This window comes from Furipterus horrens, unplaced genomic scaffold (assembly GCF_987537825.1).
Source record: "Furipterus horrens unplaced genomic scaffold, mFurHor1.1.pri manual_scaffold_6, whole genome shotgun sequence".
NCBI lineage: Eukaryota > Metazoa > Chordata > Mammalia > Chiroptera > Furipteridae > Furipterus > Furipterus horrens.
Window position 1 is genome coordinate 87,602,053 of NW_028327176.1, and position 23,391 is coordinate 87,625,443.

Consider the following 23,391-nt stretch of genomic DNA (forward strand, 5'->3'; position numbering starts at 1 on the left):
GCTTCCCACACCCAGCACCCAGCCTTCCCTGTCACGTCTCTTCATGGAGAGAGAGCCCACTGGAAATGCAGGCACAGCCTAGGAAGCAGCTATCACTGAGAGGTGACACATCAAAGAGGACAGCGCCCCCAATGGGGGAGTTCCACAGCCATTAAGCACCGTGTTTCAAAGGCTGTTTAAGGATATTGGGAAATGCTCCCAGCTGTAGTGTGGCGGACAAAAGCTGGCTATAGAAGCATATGGATGTCATGATGTCAAATTCATAAATTACACAGAAGACAAACTAGAAGAAAATACATGCGGGGCTCACTCTGGATGGTGGGATGAATGGGCAAATTTCATCTGCTTTCTATGTTCTTCTGTTTTCTTCCAAATCTACAATGGACACGTTGGCTTTTATGACATCACCAACAGGATGGAATCAGAGGACGTCAGGCCACATTCACACATAGGGACCCAAGGCTGACTATCCCCTTCTCCGTGGGGCAGAGGGAGGACCGACATGACTCCAGCCTGCAAGCCACCTTCACCACCACCTACAGGCACCTGCAGTAAGAAAGAGCCACTGAGTTAAAAGGACCTGCCCGTGTCATCTAGCTGTGGGAGCGGCTGGGCACTGGGCCGGGAGGCTGGGACCCTGGTTCTAAGCTCAGCTCTGATATTAAGTGCTAGGCAGCCTCCCACACATCAACTTCTATAGGCCTCAGTTTCCTCACCTGTAAAATATAGGGCATCTGTCCTGACCTCTTCATAGGATTGTTGAGTGGAATGATCAAGAAGTGACTGTGAAATACTGTGAATTGTACACTGTTGTGACTGACCCCTGAGTCCTGCTTCCCGTTCTCCACCAGGTCCTGTGGCCCTGTCACAGTTGCTAAGAAATGCTCAGAAGCCACCCACAGCGGGCACTTGAAAGCCCTGAAAATCGTGGACCATGTTCATATACTGAACCCTAAACTATACATAAAATACACATACTTTGAATTAAACTGGAAGTCAAACCAAAGCCAAGGAAAAAGTCACTTTCTCATTCAATAGCAAAATTCAGGGCCTATACTTCTTCAATAAACATTGTCAAATGAATACAACCATACAAAGTGGAACAAACCCAGTCACTGGACTTCTCACAAAGTAGGGAAATGTCCAATGATGAGTTGGTACCCGCTGCCTAATTTCCAGTGGGTTTTGTGCCTGATTTCTTTTAGGAACAGAGGGTTTTTTTTCACACTGACATACTTTTCCTGTTAAAAATATATTTTGACTCATCCCTCATGATATCTCTCTTTCCCTCTTCTCTCTCTCAATGGGGAGACCAGAGGAGGCGCAATCTCAGTGGCCAGCAGTGACTGAGGAGTGGGAGTCAGAGGCAGGTATGGGCGGGGAGGGTCGCAGAGAAGGAAGAGTTCTGAAGCTGGACTGGAAGAATGAGCAGGGCTGCAGTAAGAGAGGAGCCATGTCTTTTTCAAAGGAAGTTTGTGAGTTATACAAAATTAATATAATAAACATGTACAATATGCTCCAGGTGACATGCTTTTCTATTTCTCATCACACTATGTACCTTCAGGAGGTAGAAATGAGGCAGTAGATTCCCTGATACTTAAGACCAAGTATAGTTTCAAGCCCCTCAAAAGAATAGTTTTAAGGCCCTCCAGGAAGAAGTGGGAAAGCATCCTCACTACCCTCTAAAAGTACCCAGTAAAGTCTGGATGCATTTTGCTGGTGGGAAAACTGAGAAGCAGACAGTCTAAGTGATTATGCCCAGGTCCCAAGGCAGGTTAGGAAAGAAGGGAGGGCACTCCCAGCAGAGAACTGCTGCAGCAGAAGCTCAGAAGGGGGAATGAGCATAACGCGCTGCCCTGGGACAAAGGCACTCCTTGAGGAACTGATGCAGGACCCAGTGAGTCACCACCTCACAGAGCCTCATCTGTGGAATGAAACACAAGGCAGCCATGAGCCCCTTTGCGTGGGGGGAGTAGGCAGACAGGCAGCCGAGCCTGACCAGTGAGGTCGCCCACCACGCCAGCTCTCAGCACCTTCCGGTGGCAGGGTGGGGGGCATGTGTGGGATGGAGGCCCCAGCTCCCCAGGGCCTCCTGGATGCAGGGAGGGTCTCCTGCTCCTGCCAGACCTGCCAGGAGGCCTGGGGCTGCTCCTGCCCCTACCCCACCCCACCCCGCACAGGGCCACAGTGAAAGGGGCCCACTCACCCCTGGGCAACCCCCTCAGGCTGGGGCCCTGAGTCCAGTTTGGCCCTGCTCCCTGACCCCCTACATGACGCTGCAAGAGGCCATGTCAGGATAGGCCACAGGGCACTAGGAGTCCAGCCCTCAACCCCTGCTGGAAAGAGGGCAAGGAATTACAAACACACTTGCCCTTTGCCCCAGCACTGTTTGTTGGAATTTACCCCACAGTCGTGCAGAGTGGCCAGTGCACACTCACCCATCGTGGCTCTGTTGGTAAATTCACAAGATCTGGAACCACCTAAGTGTCCCTCATGGGAGAAGCAGGGATGCTATGTGGCCATACGAAGGCCTTCCTCACTGACAGAGCAATCCCCAAGGACCCTGCATGAGGTCACCAAGCAGATGTGCAGGTGTGTAAAAAGGGTAGGAGAGAACGCAGGTGTGCACACATCCCCCCAATACACTGGATGAATGGTGCTCCTGAGTGTGCAACACAGGCACCCAGAGCTCCTCATAAGGGCGCACACAGAGGGAGCACATGGTGGGGGCACGAAGGGAGGGCACGCAGGGAGGGAGCGTGCAGGGCGGGGGCGCGCAGGGAGGGAGCCCGCAGGGAGGGGGGCGCGCAAGGAGGGGGGCACAGGGAGGGAGCGCGCGGGGAGGGGGCGCGCAGGGAGGGGGCGCGCAAGGGGGGGGCACAGGGAGGGGCGCGCTGGGAGGGGGCACGCAGGGAGGGGGCGCGCCGGGAGGGGGCGCGCAGGGAGGGGGCGCGCAGGGAGGTGGGGCACAGGGAGGGGGCGCGCAGGGAGGGGGCGCGCAGGGAGGGGGCGCGCAGGGAGGGGGCGCGCAGGGAGGGGGCGCGCAGGGAGGGAGCACACCAGGAGGGGCGGAGGAAGCAGCGCTACCTCCATGGCCAGGCTGGGGCCTGTATGTCCTTTGGTTCCTTTGAACACGCTGGGAATGTGTTATGCATTCAAATAAGAATGCTATAATTGAAAAGAAAACCATGCCTACAGGCTCCAAGTTCCCTGGGGCCCCTGGATGAAAGGCTCATTCAGGAGAGAGAAGCATTTTTAAAGTAGACCTTCTCAGGTGCCCCCACACACCCCCTCTCCTCCCCACCCCCCACCTCCATACCCAGGCCTGGAATGTTTTAGAGAGAAGCCCAGACTCAAGGCCAGGAGTCCACCACAGGGGCTGGGACTCAGCATTAGGTGAAAGGAGGACCGGGGCTGACTGGCCAGGCCCAGGTGGATGTGGGAGGAGGGAAGGCAGGTGAGGGGCTACTTCCCTCTGGGTGGGTTTGTTGTACTTTTCCTAATTGATTTTGTGTCTGTGTCACTAGGATACTTAAGACTATCTTAGAAACCACTTAAGCAATTTAAAATAATGAAAGTACTGCACTTATAAGGTACTTAACATTTCCTCACACTTCAGTCTTCCCATAAACCCCTCCAGCTGCAACCTGAGGCCAAGCAGATAGAGCGATGGGGGGGTGGGGGTGGGGGACTCCAGTATCAGGCCCCAGCTCCTGCCCAGCAGCCCTGGAGCAACCCCACTCACAAAGCACACGAGGCTCTCTCACCATCAGGCCTTTGGACTCACCTTTCCCTCCTGCCTAAAATGCCCCCACCCCCCACCCCCACCAGCCAGTGTGCCCCTCCCCCTTGTTAATCATGTCCTGACCATTGACTCTCAACTAGCTGTCCTCCTACAGGAAGCCTTCCCTGACACCCTCACCCCCCAGCTGGCTAAGAGGCCCCTCTTACACACTCCCAGGGCTCCTCACCCACCCCCATTAGAGCACTCCTCTCACTCTCCTGAAATTACTGCCCATTCAACCACCTTCCCGAATGAGGGGTCCTTGGCCCATACTCTGCATTTCTAAAGCATAGCATGGTCTGCCCAAAACAGGGGTCAGTGATGTCTGTTGAGCAAAGCAGTGAATCTAAGCAGGACTTCACAGAGCCGAGGGGCACAGCCTTGCACAATGGTGCCAGAGCCCAGCCAGGCGGCAGCTACCCGGAGCACACGGCAGACCTCTAACACACCACGCTGCACCGGCTGGGAGGTCAGGGCCAGCCCCGACTGCGTCCTCACCATTACTGTCACCCCCGTTTTCTAGATGAGGGCACCTTAGCTCAGAGAGATCCAGCAATTCACCCGAAGTCACACAGTGAGTACAGACAGAGACAGGAGGAGAACCTGCAAATGCTGGTCCAAGAAGCTCCCTGGAGCTTGAAAAAATGAGACTCCACACCCTGAGAGTCTCCTTAGCAGGGCTGGCTTAGGCCCAGGCATCCCTTGAAAACCTATTTTAACAAGCCCCAGGCGGGGTGGGGGTGGGTGGGTGGGGGGGTTACTAATGGAGAGGCAGGTGTGGAGACCCCTACTGAGCACATGGCAGCCTCTGGAAAAGTCCTGGAGGCTTATCCTCCCCCCAACTCTGCAATCCCACTCCTGGATGTGACCCAAAAGTCCCCATGAGCACAAGGAGCCACAGGCAAGGACAGTCATGCAGCAGTATCGGTAAAACCAGAGAGGTCACCAGGGAGCGTGCCCAGGTACCCACACGGAAGAGGGAATGCACAGGACACTGTCATAGTGAGAGATGAAAGGACACGCGGCAAGGAAAAGGAACAAAGCCACGCAGCAAAGTGACGCTGAGCAAACTGTGCACGCTGTATTGTATGATCCGCTGTTACCACGCTTAAAACACGCACAACCAAGGGTGGCCGGTAGAAACAGACATGTATATTTTTAAGTGCACAGGAATTAAGGGAATTAAAAACAGCCCATAAGGACAGGGCGTGGCTGCTCCTTGAGGGGGGAGGAAAGACACGGACCGGAGGTTCCTGCAGGGGCCTCTGATTATATTTACAATGTTTTCTTTCTTAAAATGAAAATAAAACTTGACACAAAATTAGGCCAAAATATCAATATTTGACAAAGCCTAGTGGTGGGTACAGGGCAGTTCATTATATTATTCTCTATAAGGTTTCATAGGCTTGAGATAGTTTGTTACGGAAATCTGTGAGAGAAGCTGGCTCCTGTCAGACCCACACCGAAGATGCCATTCACATTTACTAAAATAAAAGGCGCGCTGGGGAAAGCCGTGCACACGCTACTTCACACACACCCCTCACAGGCCCCTCCAGTGTCTCCTGGAATATCTCCCACCCCGGAATTCATGCCTCCTGAGGGTTAAGCTTTCCCCCTTCCAGCGGCTCTGGAGGCCACACAGGATTCCCCAGCAGCTTCCAGGAGCTGAGCTGGAAGGGGGGTGAGGGGAGCTCTGGGAGTCAGGGGAGGAAGCCAAACACCCCTTTCCCACGGCCTGGCAGAGGCTCCTACCGCCTGTCCCCCGCCTAAAGCCCAGTCCTGGGGCGTGGAGAACGAGGTACCTGCTGCCTCTCTTTACGCGAAGCCAGAGAACCATTAAGTCCCTCTCTGCTCTCGCTCTGGATGGGGCAGCGCTCCCGCCCTTCAGGATATTTCGGCTGTGATGAGTTTTCAATTCCCCGTTGGCCCTGGAACACTGGAAAGCAGACAGTGCCTCCAGCCCTCCCAAAGCCGGGTTCCACCCCCACCGTACCTGCCGGGCCACGGGCAAGGCTGGGCCAAGCAGAGCTTCGCGCCTCCTGGTCACCCTGGGGCACCTCAACAGACCCCTGGGAGGGAAAATGAAGCCTGGGGAGGACTCAGGTCCAGAGTGAGGAGACTAAGAGAGGGGACAGGAAGAAGAGCCCCGCACCCTCCTCACACACAAGCTCCCTTCACAACAGCTACTGTTTCTTGAGCACCTACTGTGCATTAGGCCCTGTGCTGGTTACTCTATATCATCTCTCCTCACGCAACCACCCTACCCATTTTACAGCTCTGCAAACTGGGCTCAGAGAGGTTAGGTGGCCTGCCCAAGGTCACAGAGTCAGTAGGCGGCAGAGCCAGGAATTGCCCTTTCTGCAATAGGTTCATGCCCCAGCGCCGGGCCTGGTCCCCACAGCCCTGGGGAGTGTGCAGAGCCGGCACCAGTCGTCCCACAGGCGGGCAGGGCAGAGCCCAGGGCAGCAACATGACTTGCCCATGATCAGGTCACACTCACAAGGGGAATGTCTGGGGTTCCATCGGGTCAGCCTGAGTCTGGGGAGGGGGTCCTGGTGTCCACTAGGTAGTGCTCAGTACTGAGATGCCCACGGCCATGATCGGGGTGAGGCAGGTCGGCAGCCAGAGTGGGTGCAAGGCTGGGGCTCATAGCCAGGGATGGGCAGGCTTAGCAGCGCTTCTACCTCCTGACCTTAACCCTGGGGCCCCAGGATGAGGCTGCCCCACGTCACCCAGAGAGGCCCAGACAGAGCAGACAGAGTCCGAAAGGGCCCAGGAGGAAGAGAGAAATGTGGGAGGACATCCGAGGAAAACAGAAAGCCAGTCAGACAACGAGGCGGGGGCTGGGACAGACGTTCAGAGAACGGGCATGGGATGAAGGGTGCCCCTGCTCCCCTCCCCACAACACAGTAGCCTCGGGCCACAGCTCTTGACTCTCCGGCAGCCCCAGAACCAAGAATGGCAAGAACAGAGGCCTGAGCCTGGGTCTCCTCACCTCCCCCAGCCGAGGCTCTGGGTGGGTGGCAAGCGTAAAGGTCAATTGGAATATAAAGTAGAATCTACCTTCTTTTCATTTCCAACGTGCCTGGGTCATAAAACCACTAGTTTAATAAATTAGGAGGAAACTGAAAAGCACACAGTTCATTCAGGCTGGGCAAGGGAAGGCAGGGGAGTGAAATCCTTCAGATGGTGCAAGCCCACCACCACTGCAGGCACCGCGCCCTCAGGCTCCCTGATTTGTCTGTGTGTATAGTCAGTCTGTCTTCGAGCCAGGCACTGGGGGTGGGAGTACAACAACAGAGGTCCAGCCCAATTCTGTCCTCGACACAATCGTGGACTTTGGGGAGACCCACAAGTGCCCTGCGTACCAGGGGATCACTCCAGCCTTTGGAGGGCAGGAAAGCCTTGGATTCTGAGTCAAGGCTGAAGCAGGAGTCCAACTCTGCCCTTCAGACATCCAGAGAGGCCCTCCGGGAGGAAGGCACAGCCCTGGCATCGACACAAAGGCAGGTTTGGGAGGGCTCAGAACACGACCAAGGAACATGCAGTGGAGGGGTGGCTGGAAAGGCCGAGGGCGGCTGTGGCAATGCCACAGTCGGCCTGACACAGGGAGTAAGCTCGCGGCCCCTTCGCAGACAGGCCGCTGGCTGGAGTGGGGTCAGAGCCGCCCTCACCCAGTGCCCTCGTTTCACCCAGCCAGGGTCACACAGAGAGCTGGCAGCAGAGCCAGGCCCAGGAAGCAGGTCCCTGAGCTATGGGAGGCTTCTGGTAAGGGGACCACAGCCCTCCCCAAGTGGGGAGCCAGAGATTGCCCCTACCGTCCCCCACATCCAAGGCTGTGAAGGTCTGGAGGATCCCAGTGGGGGACTCGGGGAGGCTCTCCAGAGTCATCCCTCTGCCAAAAGCCAGCGAGCTGCCTTCCACGCTGCGGCGCTCCCCACCTGTATGGCTCGGAGACCAAACCTCTGCCCCTTGAAGTCCCCTTTGATGTTCTGGCAGCAGGAGATGAAGACTGTTACTGAGCCCTATTGTGCACCCACCATATTGCCAGCTCCCCATGGTATCATTCTACTTCCATACCTGAAAAGCACATGTGATTCTGCCCATCCTACAGAGATGAGTGAGGGCCAGAGAGGCCGAGTGATCTGGGGCTGGGGTCTAAGCTACCTGCTGCGCAGCTGCCTCCAAAGCCAGGCTCTGGGCTGCCCACCAGGAGCAGCCACCCAGCAGACAGCCACAGTCTCCGTGCCAGGCAGTGTCCTGAGCCATTTCTACGTATCCCTCAGCTGATCCTCACAATGCCCTAAGGGGTGCATGCTACAGGCTCCCCATTTTACAGACAAGGAAGCTAAGGCACAGAGGAGTGCCTCCCAGGTAGCAAACGGCGGAGCAGGGGGATGAACCCAGGCCATCTGATCCCAGGGCCCACACTCAAACCACTGCCCTCAGAGTGCCTGCCTAGCTGGCCCTGCCTCACACCTAACTCTGTTCATCCTCAGGAGGGAAATGAAGGGAAAGGAGCTGGAAGAGGCACGTGGGGGCCTTGGTCGTGGGAGGCCAGCAAGGTGGGAACTGAGGGGAAGAACATGCCTCTCACATAGGCTCTGCTCTTTTATAGCTCCTCCTCCATCACTTCTGTGGCTTCACAAGGACCATCCAGGGTCCACCTGCCTATTTTACAGGCGAGGAATCGAAAGCCCTGAGAGGCTCAGTGATTTGCCCAAGGTCACCAGAACCCTGGTGACCCTCTTCCCACAATATCCTTTGTAATAAGAAAGAGCAGGATGTGGGTTTTGGAGACCTTTTGATCCTCCTCTCCCTGCTCCCAGAGCTATCTGGATCCTTCCTCTTGAGCTTCTGGGTCAAGTCAACAACCAAGCACAGTCCTACCCCAGGGCCTTTGTACTTGTTCTTCCATCTAGAACACTCTTCCTCCAGATATCCACAGGGCATCCCCCTACACTCCATTCAGGTTAACAAATGTCCCCTCTTCTAAAAGTCCACCTCTAACCACCCCATCTAAATTGGCACCCCTGCTCCCCATAGCTCTAGCCCCTTCCCTACTTTGTTCTGCAGGGAACTGCTCCCCCTTGACAGTACATGTTTATGTGTTTCAGCTGTTCAACACCTGCCTTCCCCTTCAAACGTGGAACCTCACCAGGGCAAGGCTTCCATCTGGTTTCCTGCTTAGAGTGGTGGTTCTCCACCTGGTTTGCACATGGGTATCACCTGGGGGGCCCAGGCCCCATCTCAAACCAATAGAATTTGAGTTCCTGGGATGGGACTCAGTACCAGGATCTTTAAAACTCTCCAGGAGATTCCAATGTGCAGCCACATGGAGAACCACTGCTCAAGCGGTGGTTTAATTCAGATTTGGTGAATGAATGAATGAATGAATAAATTTTTACAGATGAGCAAACCAAGGTCCAGATGGGAGAGTAAGAGTCAGAAGCCAGCCATTATGAACTTGAGCCTCCCCAGGCTCAGCCCCACATCTGCCCCTCCACAGTGCAGCGCGCCTCGCCCAGGGGCCTGTCAGCTCCCACCTGGTCTCTGAGGGCCCATTAGGCCTCCCTCCAGGGTATCTCCAAGAAATGGCCCCCAAAGGCCTCTGCTCCCTTCTTTTAATTACACAATAATGAGCCTGTTTGACTTTTTAAAATGTGTGCAGTCACACATTTTAAAAAGTCAGGAGGGACATCTGGGGAGCATTTCCAGCTCCTCGCCGGACCTTGCAGCTATGGTCGCAACATCGAGGAAAAGCAAGCCTCATTGCTTCTGCTGTGCAGACCAGTTGGGGTTGGGGTAGAGTAAGAAATTACCAGTCTCAGCAAAGTCTGCTTGTTTAAAGGGCCCCCACTCTGGGAACAATGGCCGGAGCACCAGTCTGGTGTGGGAGTGGGAGAAGTGCCTGGAAAAGGGGCGAGTGCTGAGCAGGCGACATTGTTTCCTCTTGGACCCCTCCGCCACACACAACACCACAATGTGGTGAAACAGGTCGCCCTTTACTAATGAATCCCTAAGGCTCTTCTCCTTACAACATAACAGGAGCAACAGCTCTACCTGGGGCGTGGAGGCAAACAAACACAGAAGCCTGTCTGAATGAGAAGACAGAGAAGTATGGCTCAAAAAGGGGAATGGATCAAGGTTCCAGTGGGAGAACTAAGCAATGAGGATATAGCCAACCTAACAGATGAGGAGATAGACAACCTAATAGGTGAAGAGTTCAAAACACTGGTGATATTGATGCCCACAGGTTTGAAAGATATGCTTGAGTAAGGCAAATGCATAAGAGAAGAAGTGAAGACTATGCTAAGTGAAACAAAGGAAAATCCACACAAAACCAGTGGTGAAGAGAAAGAACCTGGGGTTCAAATCAGTGATTTGGAACATAAGAAAAAAGTCAACCAGTGCAGAATGAGGAAGCAAGAATTTTAAAAAATGAGGAATACTTCCAAAATTTTGTGAAGGAGATTGAAATGTAGGTCCTGGAAGAACGGAGGGTCCCGGGCCAGGGACACACCAGGACGCATCATAATTGAGATGCCAAAGGTGAAAGATAAAGACAGAGTCTTGGGGGCAGCAAGAGAGAGATGGAGAGTTGCCTACAGGAGGGTGCCTATGGGACTGTCGGCTGATTTCTCAGAGGACACTTTGCAGACAGGAGGGGACTGGCAAGCAGTATTCGATGTGGTGAAGGGCAGCCTACAACCAAGGTTACTCTATCCAGCAAAGCTGTCATTTGTAATGGAGGGGCAGATTGAGTGCTCTCCAGGCGGGGTGAAGCTGGAGGAGTTCGTCATCACCAAGCCATTATTGTATGAAGTTTCAAAGGGACTTACTTAAGAAAATGAAGATCAAAACTATGAACACTAAAATGACAACAAACTCACAACTATTAACTGAATCTAAAAAATAAACACAAAATCCAACCAAGTAAACCAGAATGGGAACAGAATCATAGGTATGGGGATCATTTGGAGGGTTATCAGCTGGGATGGGGGAGGGGGAGAAATGAGGAAATGGTGCAAGGACTAAGAAACATAATTGGTTGGTACAAAATAGACAGGAGGATGTTAAGAACAATATAAGGAAAAGAAAAAAAAGAATAATACAGGAAAAGGTGAAGCTAAATAACTTACATGCATGACCCATGGACATGAACTAAGGGGAGTGGGATTGCTGGAGGGAAGGAGTGTACTTGGCAGAGGGAAATAAATGGGAAAAAATTAGAACTGCTGTAACAACATAATAAAATATACTTTAAAAAATAAATAAAAAACAACAAACAAAAAACAGTGAGCAAAAATTACTATAGATGGGATGAGAATAAGAGGGAAAATAAAGAGAAAGAAAGTTTAAGAGATTTCTAGAGGAAAGGGAAGTGATTTTGAGGGAGAAGGGGTACTAAGAGTGAGGAATGAAAAGCAGGATAAGACAGGGAAAATTCAAATTTATAATGAAAAAAATAAAATGGCAAGAACAGGAGGAAGGCAAAATGGAGTAGGAAAGGGGAATGGTAAAATATTGGATTTGAACTACAAAAATAGTGAAGACCCAGGAATAAAATTGAAGAAATGCAACACAAATCACCATATCCACAACCAATGAACAAAGACTGATGGAGGTGGAGAGAGAATAAGGGTGTTTAAAGAACAGCAAAAGGAATGTGAGATGACTGATGACAAAAGAATTTGTTTTGACAGGCTGGAGTGGGGAGAAATACTAAGAGTATAGAATGGACACAGTTGGTAGCAAAAAAGAAAATAGAATTAAAAAAATAAGAAGAGGAAATAAGAAGGTAAAATGGAGTAAGAGAAGGGTTGGGCAAATGTGAGATTTCATATAGTATACTATAGTATAAGAGAAGGAAAACTCTGACTCCAAAAAACCTCCGCTGCCTTGCGGCATACCTCTTCAGGGGAAAGGCTAAGGGAGTAAACCCCGACAGAAAATCCGGAGCCGGAGTCCCTAAGGCGGTTTGACGTTGTAGTCAACACCGGCAACTCCTGCGGCGCACCTGAAGCCAAGCTGTATTGACTCCGTCTTTCCCTTGGATACTTCAGCTGCGAAGAGAGGGGGGGTCTGCTGCATGGGCAACAGCAGACCCTCCATATCACCCTGCCCAGGCTCTGTAGCTTCAGCTTCACTGGAGAGGACACTCCAGCGTCATCGCAAGATGTCGATTCAACACGGGAGGAGACAGATACCGTGTCACTCCCGAGTCGGACTGCACAGCCATTCTCGGCGGTGCAGATAGACTCTTAGGAAGCTACACCATCGTCTCTCGAGACGGATGGCTGCCGACGGAATGAGCCTGTTTGCCAGTCCATTCGCCAGAGCTGAGCCCTTCCTGCTTCCACTCCCACACCTCCTGTATTCAGAGAAGTTCTGCCACCCCAGGGTGCACCTTGAAGGAAGGGGACTTGAGAGGCCTGCACAGCAGGTGGGTGGGGGAGGCACTCCCTGGAGAAGCCAGGTGGGACAGGAATACTAGGATACTGAGGAGAACTCACTGCACCTAGTCCAGCGGCCAGCAGAGCCTCCCAGCAAGTGTCCAAATACAGATCCAGCCCCCAGGGCTCATCACCTGCCGAGTTGCAGGAGTAGAATGTCCCCCAGGTGGCTGTGATGAGCCCCAGGCTTCAGAGCCATTGGAGCAATGCCACCTCTACCCAGCAGCCCCTTCCACAGGGACAGACCTGCCAGGGGCACAGGGGAACTGGCAGGGAGTCATCCGGGGCTCCAGGCTCCCCAGGGGCTGCTTGCTCCCCAGTGCCACATTCCCCTCCTCCCACCTCCCTCTCTCCTGTCTGTTCAAGCCCCAACCTGACCCGGGGTCTTGAGGCCCACTTCCCAGACTCCTGCTACAAAGGGACACCTGGGCTTAGGGGAAAGAGTCACTGTAAAATCAGAGGGAGGGCTGTGTGGTCCTCACACTGGGAGAACAGCCCCTCACGCTCAGCCTCAGTAAGGCCCATTTCCATCCCCTTCTTCCACTCCTTCCCACTCTCTCAGTGGCCCAGCACTTCACGACCCTCTAGGGTCTATCAAACCTGTTCCAGGAACACCTGCGTCCCCTAGCACCCTGCTAGGGTTGTTGTTTCTGCCAGACGAGCCATTTTACAGATGAGTAAACTGAGGCTCAGAAAGACCACACAGTGACAGGTCAGATCTCAAACCCAAGCCTATCTGATGGCCAAGAGATAGGGGAGCAGAGTGGTGAAAAGGGTGGATTCAGGGCCACACAGCCTGGATTCGTGTTTCAGCTCTACCACTCACCAACTGCGTGACCTTGCACAAGCTGCTGAACTTCCTGTGCCTCAGTTCTCCATGCATAAACTGAGGATAACATTTGTGCACCTGGCCCTGGGGCTTATTGTGAGAACTCAGCTTAAGAGTCACAGACAGGTGGGTACTCGTGGGCACTGGTTTGACCCAGTGGTAAGGTGGGCCCTGCTGCGCTCACCCCCACAGCCGGGACCGGACGCAGGGCTCCCAGCCGGTGGCTGCCCAGCCGTTGCCTCAGAGTTCCAAGGGACATGCGGGCAGCAGATGCCTCATTTCCCATGAGTGCATTCGGCCAAGATTTCCTGAGGGCCTACAGTGGGCCTGGCACCAGCTCGGGGTCCTAAAGTTGCAGCTTAGAGTCTAGCAGAGACCTGCTGACGGTCTGTCTCACCCGCTCACTGCTGAGGTCACGGCTTGAGAGCAGCCCCAGACAATACGTACAGGAACAGGCGTGGCTGGGCTCCCATGGAACTTCATGGACAGTGAAATGTGAATTTAATAAATTTGCCTGTATCGTGACATAGTATGATGCTTCTGATTTTTTTTTTCAAACATTTAAAACACAAAGACCATTCTCAGCTCCTGGGCCATACAAAGATGGATGACAGGCTAGAGAAAAAGCTGACAGCAAACAGAAGAACAAATATGAACATGAACACAAGCTGGGGCAGGGTGGGGTACTCTGAAGAAAGTCCATTTAAGCTTAAGATTATATAAGAAGGATCCAGCCTCAAAGAGTGGGAGAGAACATTCCAGACAGAGGGGACAGTAAGGACAGAGGCCCTGGAGTGGAAAAATAGCATGGTGTGTTCAAATGACACCAAGAAAACAGCCTGACTGGTGTGACATGCACCCAGAAGAGACAAAGAACGCAGTCAGGGTCTCCAGCTAACACAGAACCCCTCAGACAGGCATGGAGTGTGGGAGTCTGCATTTTAATCCAACAGCAACGGGAAGTCAATAAAAAGTTTAAGCAGGGGGATGAGCAGGTTTGAAGTAGCTTTTAGAAAGAGCATGCTGGCCGCTGAGCAAAGTTTTGGCCGCGGAGCCCATGCGGAGGCCCAGGGAGGGAGCAGAGAGAGAAGGCTTCTGCAGCGGGCTGGGTGAGACCCAGGCGGGAGGGCGAGAACGCTCATGTCCAGGACACGTTCTGAAAGGTGAGGCTGTAGGGTTTGCTGGCAGTAGAGAGAGGGCAGAGGCGGATTTAACGGCGGGCACGCCAGGCGTGCGCCCTGGGCCCCAACTTCTGAAGGACCTCGCAAAACCATGTATTTTTATTTTCCCTGTCTCTTTCTTTTTTTTAAGGGGCCCAATATTTTCTTCTGCACCTGGGGCCTCAACCGACTTTAATCCACCTCTGAGACAGGGTAGTCAAAATGCCACCACGTTTTACTGGCATGGGTGCTGGGAGGGCAGAGCCGTCTTCAGGGAAGATAGCCAGGCTATAGAAGAGTGTCTGACTCTCTCAAAAGTTTCTTAGTTGTGCAGGCTTTGAAGATACAAAAGCCACATCCTCAGCAGAATACATGGTGTTAGCTAAGCCACAAAGTTTTCTCAGGAGCCCTGGGCTAGCTGCTGAGGAGCAGACAAGCCAAGCACCAGGCAGGCAGCTTTCTTGGGGAGCAGCCACTAACCTTCACAGCATTTACAGCCCCATGTGGGACAAGAGAACTCACACAGCCAGGCTGGGGGTGGTGCTCTGAGGGCTAATGTCAATGGGAAGCTGTGGCACCTGCCCACCTGCTGGCTGGCTGCCTTCCATCCTCTCTCCTGCCTGCCCCTTCATGCCCTCCCACCACTCCACTCCATTCCTTCCCATCCCCACTGTTGTGGCAGCGAGAACACTCATTATCCACAAGTTAAGTTGGCTGCTCAGTCTCAACACTCTGCAGGGAGACACAAGAGACCCAGCAGATGGTGGGGCCTCTCCAGGATCAGCCTCAAAGGTCACCGTCTGTCACTGCCCACCCCCTCCAGCCTCTTCCACATGGACAAGTCCCTCATGCTGACTCAGGCCCAGCTACAAGCTGTACAGTGACATTTCCTGTGGGCTGACTGTGTGCCAGGCACCGTGCTAAGCCTTTTGTGGGCATTACCTCTTAATTCCCACACCTGCTCTATGAGACAATTTATCATCCCCATTTTACAAATGAGAAAACAGAGGCACAACCAGGCTAAACAATTTGCCAGGGGAACAAAGGTTGTCTGGCTCCAGCGTCCAAATTCTCGGCCAGCACACTGTAATCTCTCCTTCTTCTAGCCTCAGCTTTTTTTCTGCACTCTAAAATGAACACAGGACTCAATGAAACGGATTCTGGATCCTCCGTGCTCTTACAGGTCCAGGATTTGACAAGTGCTTCCTTGCAGAGCACTTAGTATGTTTTCTCCCCCCAACAATGGTTGCTCTCAGGAAAAGAACTCATTGGCTCATTCACACTATGGTGTAAATGACTGATACAGTGACTGGATATGGTACAGTAACTCTGGTGGAGCAAAGATTCAAACTCAGGCCTGACTGGCTCCAGAAGCTGGGCTGCCCCCACAACACAGCATTGTACAGGCCACATCTTCTGGGTTTAGGATCTCCTCCAAAAGGTATTCTTTTCCTCCACCAATATCCCTTCTCCTAGGAGAACAGAGCCAAAATGAGGATAACGGAAGAGGGCAGAAGCAGGGAAATAAGGAATATAAGCTGTTAGACCCATGACTTCCCAAAGTCAGGACTTCTGATCCCCAGTGAAGGCCTGGGACCCAGTCCCACTTCCAACCCAATCCCGGTTTATTTGGACAAGAAGTCTGGAAGGAGCCAGGTCTGGGAGCTGGAGGCCTGACTGCCACCCCAGCCCAGCCCTGTCACCTAATCAGGGCACAGTGTCCACATGTGCAAGATGGGCAGTTGGCCCCTTCCAGTTCTTTCAGTTGTCAATTTTGTCCACACCCTCACCCTGACTGCATCCCATTAGCATTCCCTAAGCAGGAAGCTACCCCTAGTGCCCCCAACACCAGAGCTCGTCTCCGAGACCTGCACAGGAAATCCATCTCTTGGAGGAAGGAGAGCTATAACCACGGCCTCTGGTAGAAGTTCCCAGCAGGCCCTGCTACTGGCCTTGGTGGGAGCAGGAGCAGGGCTGGGGCCGCTATGCCGCCCTTTGAAACAGACACCTGACAGGGCAGCTCCCCGGGGTCCCTCAAGGTGCCCCTCCCTCATCCTCTCCTGCCTGAGGCTCCTGTGCCTGACCTCCTTCCCCAAAGTTCAGGCTTTTTGCCTCTGTAAATGGCTTTTAAGTTTCTTATTCATCCTCTCATTTCTATCAGTTTAATTATTGAGGAGCCTTCTTGTCGCCAGCCTGGAACATTAACACAGTTAAAAGGGACCCAGGGAATGCAGACCACAGTCTTCAGTCTCCTTCTGGCTCTCTCCCTGTCTCCCCCTTCTTTCCCACCTATCTCCTCTGTCCCCCATTCCTTCTCTCCTCTGTGCAGCCTGGGCACTCATGACACCCACCCCAACCCACTCATCCCTCTGTAATCTGAGGAGACACAAACTGAGGCCATGGCCCCTGTCTGAGTGCAGAGGAAAAGGAACCCCTGTGAGCCCCTAGGCTGGTGAGGCACTTTAGCCCCTGGTCCCCTCAACCCACTCAAGACCTTCCCCAGTCCTGCGAACAGCACAGAAGTCACAGCCCACCACAGCCTTGTGGGACACTGGGCCCTCCCCATCCCAAAATATCCGTTTCCAAGAACACATTTTAAGGCCTAATGCTGACAGTGACCTTCCTTAGAGCCTTTGCCATGTGTCAAGTGACACCTTTCAACTCCTTTGATCTTTTCCACTTCCCTCTAATGTGGGTACTGCCCCCCTTCCACTCCCTCCCCCCTCCTCCACTGGGAGGGGGCGGGAGGGTCCTTCACCAATGGCATAACCCAAGGGCCCAAACAGGCTGTTTAACCACCTTTCTGTGCAGCCCCACCCAAATTCTCAGAGGCGTGGGTCTGTGCCCCTCCCAGACTGGCTGACAAGGAGTCCAGGGATTGCCGCCTCTGCTAGATGGCCCAGTTCTCCTCACCTCCATGGCAGGCAGGCTGACCATGACCCAGGCAGCCCAAGCCATCACTAGGCCCAGGCGGGGACAGCCAAGCCCCATCCCCACCAGCTCTGGGTCTCCAAGCCTCACTGCAAAATTGAACAGGTGGAAGGACTGGACCAGGCTACCATTCCCAAACCATCCCACCAAGAAATAGCCACAAGCAACACAGCTCCTCAGGGACTGCTCAGACTGTCCTCCGCAAGGGCAAAGTTTCCTTTAAGTCTCCTACTTGCTTCATCTTTGTTTTGCATTCTTCATAATGCATCCATTTGTTCTCAGATTAAAATAGTGTTTTTCATCTAGATCACTGAGTAAAACCAACACTCCAGGATGAAGGTGCAAAAGCAAGAACCACAGGGCACATGGGGCCCACACCAGCCCGTGGAGAGGTTCTCAGCCCACCCAGCCCCCGCAGTGCAGTGACAGGGCAACTCTAGCCTCCTCTTCCCCACCTGGCCCCACCCCACCTCAGGGACCTTCTGCACCATTCATCCCCACTTCAACAAATGGGTTCCAGAAAGGGTACAGGTGAGAAGGCTCTAGGCTCAGCACTTCTTGCCCTGCATGGGGCTAATAGCCTCTCTCAGTCCAATCCCAAACTCTGGACCAGACTCTGAGCAGACAAGGAGCCAAATCCAGAGGCTGAGAATCTGACACCAGGGTGAAGGAGGGACCCGATGGCTTCCTCTGTGCATCCCTTCCTCCTCACCCTATTCATTCATATCCTCCCCCCCACCCCTCCCTGTCTGTCTGTCTCTGTCTGTCTCTGTCTGTCTCTGTCTCTGTCTCTCTCTCTCTCTTTCTCTCTCTCTCTCTCTCTCTCTCTTTCTCATGCACACACACAAACACAGAGCAAACAAGGAGCCTCCCAGAGAGGAACAGGCACATAATTATGGGTAAACTGCTTGTAATGTTTTTCTCTCTACCCGGTAGCTTTCAGTTGCTTTAGCAGCTTAGCGAAGCACTTGGCTCCCATTGAATTGCAAATCAGCAGCTCCTGCCCCAGGAAGAGAGGAAGAGAGGCAGCAGGGAGAGAGCAAGGAGAGAGCAGGGAGGGATTCCAGAAGGGGAGGGAGAAAGGTGGGCTAGGAGAAAGGGCAGAGGAAGGAAATGAGTAAGGGAGGCTTGGTTCAGGGCCAAGGGCACCAGAAACAGACTGCCTGCTCGCTCCAGGCCGTTTTCCATCCTCATCTCCATTCTCTGTGGGCCCAGTGGCCCGATGCCCATATAAAAAATCAGGACACATTTTCTAACCAGAATGTTGGGGTGGTGTGGGAAGGCCATGCGGGGTTTTCCCAATGACCCAAAAGAAAAGCATATCTTTCTCGGGAATTGTAATCATTTGAAAACAATGTCAAAACAAAAGCCTTATTTTTCTCTCCCTGGAAATACCCATATTTCCATTCTATCCACCTGTCTATCTCTTAATCTGACTACCTTTCCTTCTGTCTGTCTTTTTTTGTATCGGGCCTGCATATCTCCTCCTCCCTTCTGTTCACCAGCACTTCCTTTCCCTGCTTGGTTCAGAATTCCCCGCAGAGGAGTGGAACTGATCAAGGAGCTGCCAGCGGCAGGTGCTGTTTCAGCACCACAGTCAGCACCACATAGCTAGGTCCAGTCCCCCCATACACACCTTCCACACACTGACATCTTCGCTCTGCTAGGCCTAACTAAGCTCTGCATAGGACATGCCCCAAATTTTCAGAAATGACTTCCAGGAAGCCTTGGTCGGGTAGCTCAGTTGGTTGGAGCATTGTCCTGATACACCAAGTTTGCAGGTTCGAGCCCCGGTCAGGGCACAGACTGGATTTCACCAATGAGTGCATGGGTAAGTGGAACAACAAATCAATGTTTCTCTCTCTCCCTCCCTCTCTCTCTAGAATCAATGAATTAAAAACAAAAAACAAAAACTCTCGCATAATAAGGAAGAGGAGAAAGGAGCTGGCCAGGCCTGACACCTTGTTGGTGGAAGAACACCTCTGGGGCCAACCAGCAGGCACTGACCTTGAAGAGACGAAGGATGTTGGCCACCATGATGGAGACTGAGCTCCCGGAAGCACCGATGACGCCCACCACACGTTCAGGTTTGGTGATGATGGGTGGGCCGCCACTGCCACAGCGGACCTCCGTGCCGTCCTTCTCAATGAGCGCCTGCACAAAGGTCAGTGACTGCTCGAGGGCATGGGTGTCCCGCGAGCAGGTGTCCAGAATGCGGGCGCCCAGTGTGATGTTGGGCAGCAGGTCCGGGTCATTGTTGATGCGATCCAGAGCAAAGAGCATGGCCTCCAGCCGGTGGATGCCCTTTTCCTTCTTAAGCTCTCCACATGCCTTGCCCTCTGAGCCCCGGCCATGCACCGGGAACAGGCCTCCCAGTGTGATATCCCCATCTATGCGGATGGAATTCATATGGGGGTGGCCCTTGGGCTTCCCCAGGGAGGAAGGCACCCAGGGGCCATAAAGGCTGAGGAGAAGGCAAAAGGGCAGGCGGGCCCAGGACCAGCCCCTGCCTCTCTTCCCAGGCATCTCGAAATCCCTAGAGATCCATGAACAGCAGGCCCACCCCTAGCCCTGGCAGGCCCCTGGCCCCACAGCCTGGGTGAGCATGGGCAGAGCAGCCCCCACAAGTCTCTCCAGGGCAGCTTCAGCAGCAGGATGGCTAAGGGCCATCAACGGGGTGAACCATGCTGGTGTTCCTTGCAGCTCAGGCAACGCTCAGTTGCTGGCACAGGGCGTGCCCACAGATGACAGGGAATCACCACGATGAAACAAAGCTGTGGTCTGCGTCCCCACGTCCTCCAGGCCTGCTCCTGGCGGATGGCTGTGAGCAGAGGAGCGTGCTCCTAGCTTGGCGTATCTTGGCATCAAAGAGAAAACAGCTCCAATGCTCTCCTCCTTCCAACCTTAGAAGGAGAGAGGGAGAGACAGAGACAGAGAGAAGGAGAGAGAGACAGCGAGAGAGAATATCAAACAGAAGCCCAAAGAAGACATTAGCTATTCTGATCTCTCACCAGGAGCCCAGGAGGAGATGCTGGAGGTTATCGCCAAAGACTCCACAAATCTCATCTTCATTTCCTCCTGGCTGCTGCTCAACTTGGGTCCAAATGGGAGAGCTTAAGAAATTGGGTCATGTCTGAACATTTCTCAAGGCCTGCTCCTCCTGCTATCAGAAGCCTGAGCATCAGAGGGCACACTTCCCAGGGGACAGCCTGGACTGGCTTGGGAGGAACAGTGGCCTTCCTCAACATCATCCACAGGAAGGAAAAGAAACCAGTCCCACTGGGCCCAACGCCATTTGAGAGATGAGGAGACTGCGGCCCAGAGCAGGAGAGTGTTTTCCCCAAGCACACTGGTAGTGATCAGCAGAACATCACCTAGCACCCAACTTCCCAGCTCCCAGCTTTGGAACCAGAGACACTTGGGCTCCTTGGGGACTCAGAGACAAGGAAGGCCAACAAGGCCCTCTGGAGATGGAATCAGACTGGGAGCTGCTCACTCTGTCAGCTGAGAAGCTGGGGCTGTCAGGGGTTCAGGATTCTCCTCCTCATTCTAGAGTGCAAGGCAGACCCTCCCGTTTCATATTTCCACCCCAGCTGCCCAGTGACCCCAGGCACAGAGCAACCCCTGGGGCTCCTCCCCACTGTCCTACATATAAACACAAACTCCCTCACCTGACATAAGATGGTCTTCATTACCTAGCTCTCCCTGCCCTGTACAGTGTTGTATACATGTCTTCCATTCCTCCTCCCTCCTCACCATGCACCATGCTGGACCTGTATTAACCTACATTTAATTTTCATAATATGCCTCTTAATGTTGGCCTATTCTGCTCCCTCTTGCCCAGAATTCTCTTCCTTGCCTTCTTACCTGCCTCCATCAGTCATCATTGCAGACTCACCTTTGATACCACCTTTCGGACACCGTTCTTGGACCCAGACTCCTTCCACTGCCCATGCCCGCATGGCAGCCTACACTGAATTTAACTGCCTCAGCTCCCTTCCTCTCTCTCCAATATCAGCCTTATAAGAGAAAGGAGGAGGGATCCTGAAATATACAAGCATCCCTTGGGAGTTGTATGTCAACTGCTCTCATCACCTATGTTGGGGGTTTGAGAGTACAACTGTGCTCTCTGGTTTCGTTCAGAATGAAGCAATTTTCTGCAGGAGCACTGATCACATTATTTCCCTGTTTAAGAGTTCTGCAATGGCTAACCACTGTCCCCTGGACAAAATCAGTTTCTTACAGTGGCTAATAAGGCCTCAGTTGATCCAGACCCTGCCCTCGTCTCCAGCCTCACCTTGCACACTATGACCTGTGGCCTGAGTGAGAAGCAAGCTCATTCCGGCTTACTTGGCCTCCCTCCCCCTCCTCTTTCTGCCCATCTTTCTCTCTCAATTTCCCCATTGCTCCTCTCTCCCCAGCTTCCTCTGAGAGTGGGGCTCTGGTTACAACCTGAGCTACCGCGCACTATTAGGATCATCGTCATTATTATTGTTGTTGTGATTAAATATTTATCTGCAAGGGTAGAGGAGAGAACACCAGCTCTTCCTCATCTCACTGCTAATTTGGGCTAATTTCCCCTGGGGTTCCTTCCCTCCCCCCAGCCTCCCTGCTCTAAGCCTGCAACCTCCCTCCCTCAACTTGGAAGGCCACAGGGAGAAGGCTGGAAGCTGAATCAGGGCTGGGCTGGAGGGCTGACCCCAGGTCCCCCTCCTCATGGGTTTGTCAGATGAAGACCAGCAAGCCACCTGCCCATTTCATGCCTCAATTTCCCTGCCCATTTGGAAGAAGGGCTTGTGTTTGCATTGGGAGGTTTCCCAGGGATGTGGTCCCTCCATCGAGGTCAAGCAGTGGTCTCAGAGCCACCCATCCCCCACCTGTAATCCCTGCCCCCCCGCGCCACCCCCCCAGACCCTGACTAATCTAGTTCTGGGACAGAGGAGGGGAGGAGAGGGTGCACAACCAGGGAGTCCAGCCTCAGTGCCTGGGCTTCTTTGCCAAGCACCTTCTGGACCCTCACATCTCACTCCCTCATCAAAATGCTCCCTTCCCAGTTAGCACCTCAGAGGCCAAAAACATGCTGTTAATTGTTCTTAGCCCATCTTACAGGTGAACCAGTAACCCAGTGGCATCTCCAAGTCACACAGCAAGTCAGGGTAGGTCCAGGACTCAACGTCAGCCCCAGTCACACTGAGAGAGCCCTGGGGACATCCGCAGGAAAGCTTCCTAATACCACCTTCCCCCTGAAGCCAGAATACAGTGACCTAGGGCTGGGGGTCTGTGCTCTGGGAGGCATAAGAGCTGTTAAAATATAGGGGGGTGGCTACACCTGAATGGAACTGTCATCATCACTCACACCTCCATGAGTTTATCAGAGCTCTTTCCCAGGCGGCTGTGGGGACTCAGAGGAGGTGGAACGTAGGTGCTGATGCCAATACCAGGCAACTCAGAGAGAGAAACTGGAGAAGCCTTAGACAGGCACCACGGTCCTGCTACTGCCCTGCTGGGGACCAGGCATGTCCTCTAGAGAGTCCTCAGTTTCAAAATCCGTAAAATGGGTGGGTTGGAGGAAAAATCCATTCAAAGGGACATCTGTCCCTGCAGAAGCATGTTCAGTTGTCACAGTGATGGGAGGGAGTCACCTACTAGCCTGCATCCAGGCAGCAGTCAGAGATGCTGTGGGGACAGCCCGCACAATGAAACACTATCTTGTCCAAATGCCAAATGTCCCAAGGAGAAATAACAGCAAATGCCAACATATTGCTATGTGCCAGGCAGGGTCCTAAATGCTTTGCTTATATGTCCTCGGGTAATGGTCACCTCACTATGGGCTCGAGGGTATCCTCATCCCGACTGCCCAGATGAGGAGACCAAGGCACGGAACCTCAGCTAGTGACAGAAGGCTTGTCCGGGCTGCCCTGGCCCTGACCACTCCACCACACTGGCCCTGCCCAGTTCTGACAGCCTGGGAGTTCAGGCCTGGCTTTCCTGAATCTCCCAAGGAGAAGTTTGGGGCATCAGGACAGACTGGGTGCAGAGGCTGCAGCAGGGCCGTCAGGCTGAGAGGCCAGAGACAGCCGCTCTCAGTGAGGCCCTGCCCAGGCTCCCAGATCCTCGGCAGGGTCCGAGCTGGCTTCTCCTTGAAGCCTGAGCACCTGCTGCAAGCTGGGCAGTGTACACACACAGGACACCACACACACACTGCGGTCACACACACACACACACACACAC

At 53.4% G+C, this 23,391-nt stretch overlaps 1 protein-coding gene across 1 annotated transcript in view; it reads right to left on the reverse strand.

Annotated features, from left to right (window-relative positions):
- Positions 1-23,391, reverse strand: part of GRM4 (glutamate metabotropic receptor 4) — a 115,688-nt gene that overhangs the window by 84,362 nt on the left and 7,935 nt on the right. Inside the window, exon 2 of the mRNA XM_090280791.1 lies at positions 19,168-20,063. Coding sequence (XP_090136917.1) covers positions 19,168-19,686 — 519 coding nt within the window. The 5' untranslated portion in view covers positions 19,687-20,063. The remainder of the gene's footprint in view (positions 1-19,167; positions 20,064-23,391) is intronic.